Raw genomic sequence first — 7,500 nt, 5'->3', positions numbered from 1 at the left:
GTCATTTTAATTTGGTCAGACACAAAGTTGCCAATGGAGACATAGTAGCTTCTGTCCTGTAGGTAGGGTCTAAACCAGTTTAGGGCAGTGCCCAAAAGCCCCCCTCTCACAGCCACCCTCCACATCCCCCCCACCCCTACCCCCCCACCGTACCTGCTGTCGTTGTAAAGAGCTTCTTTCTCGCCCTGCAGACGCAGGAAGCTGTGAACCAATCAGAAGAGAGACTGTGAGAGAGAACCTCGTGGTGAGACGGAGCTTCTAATCTATTACAATGAGCCGTCCTCCGATGTCCACCGCCCCCAGCCTCTAGCACCCCCAGCCTCCACCAGCCTCTACCTCCACCAGCCTCTACCTCCCCCAGCCTCTACCTCCCCCAGCCTCTACCTCCACCAGCCTCTACCTCCACCAGCCTCTACCTCCTCCAGCCTCTACCTCCCCCAGCCTCTACCTCCCCCAGCCTCTACCTCCCCCAGCCCGTCCTCCGATTACCTTTCCTGCTTCTTCTTCAACTTATCAGAGACCTGGAGGACACAGATAAAGAGACAGACAGACAGACAGACAGACAGACAGACAGACAGGCAGACAGACAGTCAGACAGTCAGACAGACAGGCAGGCAGACAGTCAGACAGACAGACAGACAGACAGGCAGACAGGCAGACAGACAGGCAGACAGGCAGACAGGCAGACAGACAGAGAGACAGGGTCAGTATTGGTGACGGTAACCATAGTTAAACTAACCCTAGTGGATCTCATCGATCTTGGTCCTGAAAGTTACCTTAGTTACAGTAACCCTAGTGATAGTTACCATAGTTACAGTAACCCTAGTGATAGTTACCTTAGTTACAGTAACCCTACAGTAACCCTAGTGATAGTTACCTTAGTTACAGTAACCATAGTTACCTTAGTTACAGTAACCCTAGTGATAGTTACCTTAGTTACAGTAACCATAGTTACCTTAGTTACAGTAGTTACTAGTGATAGTTACCTTAGTTACAGTAACCCTAGTGATAGTTACCTTAGTTACAGTAACCCTAGTGATAGTTACCTTAGTTACAGTAACCATAGTTACCTTAGTTACAGTAACCCTAGTGATAGTTACCTTAGTTACAGTAACCATAGTTACCTTGGTTACAGTAACCCTAGTGATAGTTGCCTTAGTTACTAGTGATAGTTACCTTAGTTACAGTAACCATAGTTACCTTAGTTACAGTAACCCTAGTGATAGTTACCTTAGTTACAGTAACCCTAGTGATAGTTACCTTAGTTACAGTAACCCTAGTGATAGTTACCTTAGTTACAGTAACCCTAGTGATAGTTACCTTAGTTACAGTAACCCTAGTGATAGTTACCTTAGTGAGCTCTTCCTGTAGTTTGGTGACCTCGGCCTGTTTGGAGACCTGAGGGAGGAGACAGGTGTCAGACTACAAGACACACACACACACACACACACACACACACACACACAGACACGCGCACACGCACGCACGCACACACGCACACACACACACACGCACACACTCTATGAAACGGGCAAAGAAAAAAAAAGAAAAATAATAACGAGTAGAAATAAAGTAGAAAAACAAACCTATAACAGATCTATAACAGGTTATAGGCTAGCTAGCTCAGAGGTGATGAGATGAGCTAGTCTGCTGCACACTTGCCAGCTAAAGAGCTAACTGGATGCACTTGACTTTATTATTTTAGTTAAAGTAGATATACAATCTTTCTTATTCTGCTAGAATTGGGCTTCATGGTAATACCATAAAGGCATATTTACAGTACATGGACAGTGGATTGAAGCATTGGAAATGTCTGTTTTTTTATAGTTGGACATTATCTTTTTTCCAGGTGAGAGAGTAATGTCAAAATGACTTTATCTGACTGCATTGCCCACAGCAATCCAAAATCAATTATAATTATGTTATTAATTGATATGGATCAATTTATACCTCTTATTATATTAGAAATACTCTGTTGTTATGTTTGCCTTTTGGTTCACAGCAAAAGAGGGAGAGGAGGATAGAGATAGAGAGGGAGAGAAGGAGAGAGAGCAGGATGGTGTCAGCACACCAGAGAGAGAGACAGCAAGAACCAGGTGAGAAAGTGGACAGGTAGTCAAGACCACATAAGTAGCCTTGTGAACCGATGGTTCTGGAGCCTAACGGCCCTTAGGGGGCAGGAGCCTATCTCCTGTTTCCGTAGCGTGAGGCGGCTTGATGTACAAGTACACCCCCTGGACATGACGCTGGTATGTCGCAGGGTCTTACCCCCAGGGGGGGGGGGGGGGGGTCCATGCCACGGTCCATGCCACCCCCCCAAGGCAGCAAACCTAGGGGAAACACTGAGCACCTATAGTATAGTAGGTAGTAGTATATAGGTTCGGTACCCACCTCCAGGGCTGAGATCTGCTCCGTCAGCAGCCGCCTCTCCTCCTGCTGCTCCGTGGGCAGCGGCAGGTCCACCTCTGGCCCAAAGCAGGGGGTTAGAGAACACAGAGAGGACCAGCTAGCAGCACTCTGCTTAACTACCCCCGCTACTCCTGGGGGGCACAGCAGCACACGCAACAACAACGCAGCCAACGCCGCAGCTCAGACAGAGACGCAGCAACGCAGCAATGCTGCTGCAGCTCAGTCACACAATGCAACGCGCTCCAGGGGGGTGTTCCAACAATGTTGCTTAAAGTAAAAATCTGGTCTTATTTTGTATACGTTTCGTGAGATTTATCACAAAAATAAGCCTGGATTTTCCTTTAGCGACGTTGAGGGAACACCCCCCAGGGCCAGCTCAGAGCTCTGACCCAACCTTCAAAGCCAAACGCTCTGCTTCCTTTGTGAATATTCCTACTCCTACACGTGTAGAGATAGAATAAGAGAGGGCCAAGGATTGATCCTTGGGGAACCTCACGTCATTTTAATATGGTCGGACACAAAGTTGCCAATGGAGACATTGTAGGTAGTATTTAAACCAGTTTAGAGCAGTGCCCGAACGTCCTACCCAGGTTTTTAGTCTATCTATTAGAATGTTGTAACAGCAACAACAACAACAACACCCGTGTCTGAGGGGAATGTAAGAAGCAGAGCGACAGGTTTCCTAGGTGATAACGGAAGTCTTCTTCCCTTTTCCCCAGGTAGGTGTTAACCCCCCGACTGCCAAACCGTTCCACCTAGGTGGTGTTTACCTAGCAACAACACTTTGATTGGCTACAACATGATCATCATCTTTTATGCGTTTTATGCCGAACCCTAGCCCTAACCCTAGCCCTAGCCCTAACCCTAACCCTAGCCCTAACCATAGGCCTAATCATAGGCCTAGCCCTAACCCTGACTCCAACCCTAGCCCTGACCCTAACACTAGCCCTAACCATAGGCCTAACCATAGGCCTAGCTCGAACCCTGACTCTGACCCTAGCCCTAGCCATAACCATAGGCCTAACCCTAGCCATAGGCCTAGCCCTAACCATAGGCCTAACCCTAGACATAGGCCTAGCACTAACCATAGGCCTAGCCCTAACCCTAGCCATAGGCCTAACCCTAACCCTAACCATAGGCCTAGCCCTAACCCTAGCCATAGGCCTAACCCTGACCCTAACCCTAGCCATAGGCCTAACCCTAACCATAGGCCTAGCCCTAGCTACTCACCAGATAGCGCGCTCACTCTCTGTTCCAGCTTCACACACTGCGCCTCGGGCTGGAGGGAGAGAGGGGGGGGGGGGGGGGGGAGAGGGAGAGGGAGGGAGAGAGGGGGGGGGAGAGAGAGAAGGGAGAAAGGAAGAAAAAAAAGAACAACTTGAAGTCATGTTGCATTCATAATTTAAAAGTTGAATCTAATTATGGGATGATTTGTCAACTGTAATCTTGTAATTAGGGAACAGATTGACACAAAAACCAAACTGCTGCATGAATAATTTAGCCTTAACCCAAACAGAGTCTGAGTCATCTGATAGGACGCAGAAACACGCTACATTATAACACAAACACGCTATATTACAACATAAACACTCTATATTATACCAGACACACGCTATATTATAACATAAACACTCTATATTATAACAGACAGAAACACGCTATATAACAGACAGAAACACGCTATATAACAGAGAGAAACACGCTATATAACAGACACAAACACGCTATATAACAGACACAAACACGCTATATAACAGACAGAAACACGCTATATAACAGACACAAACACGCTATATAACAGACAGAAACACGCTATATAACAGACACAAACACGCTATATAACAGACACAAACACGCTATATAACAGACAGAAACACGCTATATAACAGACACAAACACGCTATATAACAGACAGAAACACGCTATATAACAGACAGAAACACGCTATATAACAGACAGAAACACGCTATATAACACACAGAAACACACTATATAACAGTAATATAATACATACAATAATACTGAGCAAAGCAATGTATTTTTGTATAATGAACTTATTAATTCTTATTCTTAATGCACTTTATAAATGTAATAAATATGATTATTATTACTACTACTCCAAGGGGGTATTCCAACACGTTGCTAAAGGACAGTCCAGGCTTATTTTGATACGTTTCTTGAGACTGATGGAACACCACCCTAGATGTCTCATCATGTCTGTCCAGGGGGGTGTTCCATCAACGTTATCTGATAAGTCTCGCGAGAGTTATCACACACACACACACACACACACTCTCACACACACACACACACACACACAACAAGATGATGCTATGATGATACTATAACTAAATGTATGGTGTTCTCAGGGCCAGAGATAATCCTCACACACACACACACACACACACACACACACACACACACACACACACAACAAGATGATGCTATGATGATACTATAACTAAATGTATGGTGTTCTCAGGGCCAGAGATAATCCTCAAAATAGTTTGTATGAAATAAGAAATAAAGGGAGATCCAGGCTGATGGAACACCCCCCTAGATGTCTCATCATGTCTGTCCAGGGGGGTTCCATCGTTCCATCAACGTTATCTGATAAGTCTCGCGAGAGTTATCCAAAATAATCCTGGATTTTCCTTTAACGACATTGATGGAATACCCCCCACGGTTCTGTGCTGTGGATTTCAGCTAACAAACTAATACACCAAACATGACTTGGTGTAATAATGACATGGTAATGACATGGTAACGCATTCTAATGACATGCTAATGACATGGTGGACTGTCACCTGTTCCAGTCTGTGGGTGGTGTTAGCGTTAGCGTTAGCGGTGGAGGTGGCGTCCTCTGGTCCGTCGGTGACATCATCAGAGGCACCCTGCACCCCATTGGTTCCCGGGCCGTCTGTGGCTCCGCCCCCCCGGGGGCTCCTCAGCTCCCTGTCACAGCGCTCCTGCAGGGCTGGGGGGGGCAGAGGGTCATTAGGTCATTAGGCTACACATCTTTGTACTTGATTAGTTGAATCAGGTGTGCTGGTGGTGGAACAGATCAAATATGTGGAGCGGCTGGGGGTCCCAGAGGAGAGGTTTGGGCTAGGCTACATACTGACCTGTCACCTCACTTGTCATCTCTGTCACCTCACCTGTCAGCCCTGTCACCTCACCTATCATCTCTGTCACCTCACCTATCATCTCTGTCACCTCACCTGTCATCTCTGTCACCTCACCTGTCATCTCTGTCACCTCACCTGTCATCTCTGTCACCTCACCTGTCATCTCTGTCACCTCACCTGTCATCTCTGTCACCTCACCTGTCACCTCACCTGTCATCCCTGTCACCTCACCTGTCACCTCACCTGTCATCTCTGTCACCTCACCTGTCATCTCTGTCACCTCACCTGTCACCTCACCTGTCATCCCTGTCACCTCACCTGTCACCTCACCTATCATCTCTGTCACCTCACCTGTCACCTCACCTGTCATCCCTGTCACCTCACCTGTCATCTCTGTCACCTCACCTGTCACCTCACCTGTCATCTCTGTCACCTCACCTGTCATCTCTGTCACCTCACCTGTCATCCCTGTCACCTCACCTGTCATCCCTGTCACCTCACCTGTCACCTCACCTGTCATCTCTGTCACCTCACCTGTCACCTCACCTGTCATCTCTGTCACCTCACCTGTCATCTCTGTCACCTTACCTGTCACCTCACCTGTCACCTCACCTGTCATCTCTGTCACCTCACCTGTCATCTCACCTGTCACCTCACCTGTCATCTCTGTCACCTCACCTGTCATCTGTCACCTCACCTGTCACCTCACCTGTCATCTCTATCACCTCACCTGTCACCTCACCTGTCACCTCACCTGTCATCTCTGTCACCTCACCTGTCATCTGTCACCTCACCTGTCACCTCACCTGTCATCTCTGTCACCTCACCTGTCATCTCTGTCACCTCACCTGTCATCTCTGTCATCTCACCGTTCATCTCTGTCACCTCACCTGTCATCTCTGTCACCTCACCTGTCATCCCTGTCACCTCACCTGTCATCTCTGTCACCTCACCTGTCATCTCTGTCACCTCACCTGTCACCTCACCTGTCATCTCTGTCACCTCACCTGTCACCTCTGTCACCTCACCTGTCATCTCTGTCACCTCACCTGTCACCTCACCTGTCACCTCACCTGTCATCTCTGTCACCTCACCTGTCATTTCTGTCACCTCACCTGTCATCTCTGTCACCTCACCTGTCACCTCACCTGTCATCTCTGTCACCTCACCTGTCACCTCACCTGTCATCTCTGTCACCTCACCTGTCACCTCACCTGTCATCTCTGTCACCTCACCTGTCACCTCACCTGTCACCTCACCTGTCATCTCTGTCACCTCACCTGTCACCTCACCTGTCATCTCTGTCACCTCACCTGTCATCTCTGTCACCTCACCTGTCATCCCTGTCACCTCACCTGTCATCTCTGTCACCTCACCTGTCATCTATGTCATCTCTGTCACCTCACCTGTCATCTCTGTCACCTCATCTATGTCATCTCTGTCACCTCACCTGTCATCTCTGTCACCTCACCTGTCATCTCTGTCACCTCACCTGTCATCTCTGTCACCTCACCTGTCATCTCTGTCACCTCACCTGTCATGTGTTTCTGCAGGGCAGCGTTCTCCGTCTGCAGGCGAAGCAGCTCTGCGTCCACGGGGCCGGAGGAGGAGGCGCTGGAGGAGGAGGAGGTGCAGGAGGAGGAGGTGCAGGAGGAGGAGGCGGGGCCAGGGGCCTTCCCAGCATGCTTCAGGCCGGCGTTCTCCTGCTCCAGCTGCTCGATCTGAGTACAGAGCTGAACCCCAACCACAACCACAACCACAAGATGATGCTGTCAATACAGACTATCAATACACATATATATATATATATATGAGAGAGAGAGAGAGAGAGAGAGAGAGAGAGAGAGAGAGAGAGAGAGAGAGAGAGAGAGAGAGAGACAGAGACAGAGAGACAGAGAGACAGAGAGAGAGAGAGAGAGATGCCATTTAGCAGACGCCTTCATCCAAAGCGACTTACAACAAA

At 48.2% G+C, this 7,500-nt stretch overlaps 1 protein-coding gene across 1 annotated transcript in view; it reads right to left on the bottom strand.

The window, feature by feature from the left end:
• The window catches only part of gripap1 (GRIP1 associated protein 1), a gene marked incomplete at its 3' end in the record, with an annotated part of 61,281 nt that overhangs the window by 48,101 nt on the left and 5,680 nt on the right, over positions 1 to 7,500 (bottom strand). Inside the window, exons 6-14 of the mRNA XM_080527518.1 lie at positions 6,988 to 7,270; positions 6,344 to 6,871; positions 5,568 to 6,215; positions 5,217 to 5,386; positions 3,640 to 3,688; positions 2,392 to 2,465; positions 1,351 to 1,398; positions 490 to 521; positions 154 to 201 (exon numbers count right to left, since the gene is read on the bottom strand). Of these exons, the coding sequence (XP_080383644.1) occupies positions 154 to 201; positions 490 to 521; positions 1,351 to 1,398; positions 2,392 to 2,465; positions 3,640 to 3,688; positions 5,217 to 5,386; positions 5,568 to 6,215; positions 6,344 to 6,871; positions 6,988 to 7,270 (1,880 nt within the window). The remainder of the gene's footprint in view (positions 1 to 153; positions 202 to 489; positions 522 to 1,350; positions 1,399 to 2,391; positions 2,466 to 3,639; positions 3,689 to 5,216; positions 5,387 to 5,567; positions 6,216 to 6,343; positions 6,872 to 6,987; positions 7,271 to 7,500) is intronic.

This window comes from Nansenia antarctica (assembly GCF_963989245.1).
Source record: "Nansenia antarctica genome assembly, chromosome: 3".
In the NCBI taxonomy this organism is placed as follows: domain Eukaryota; kingdom Metazoa; phylum Chordata; class Actinopteri; order Argentiniformes; family Microstomatidae; genus Nansenia; species Nansenia antarctica.
The sequence above is the reverse complement of the archived record's forward strand: the minus strand, read 5'-3'. Positions and strand labels throughout refer to the sequence as shown.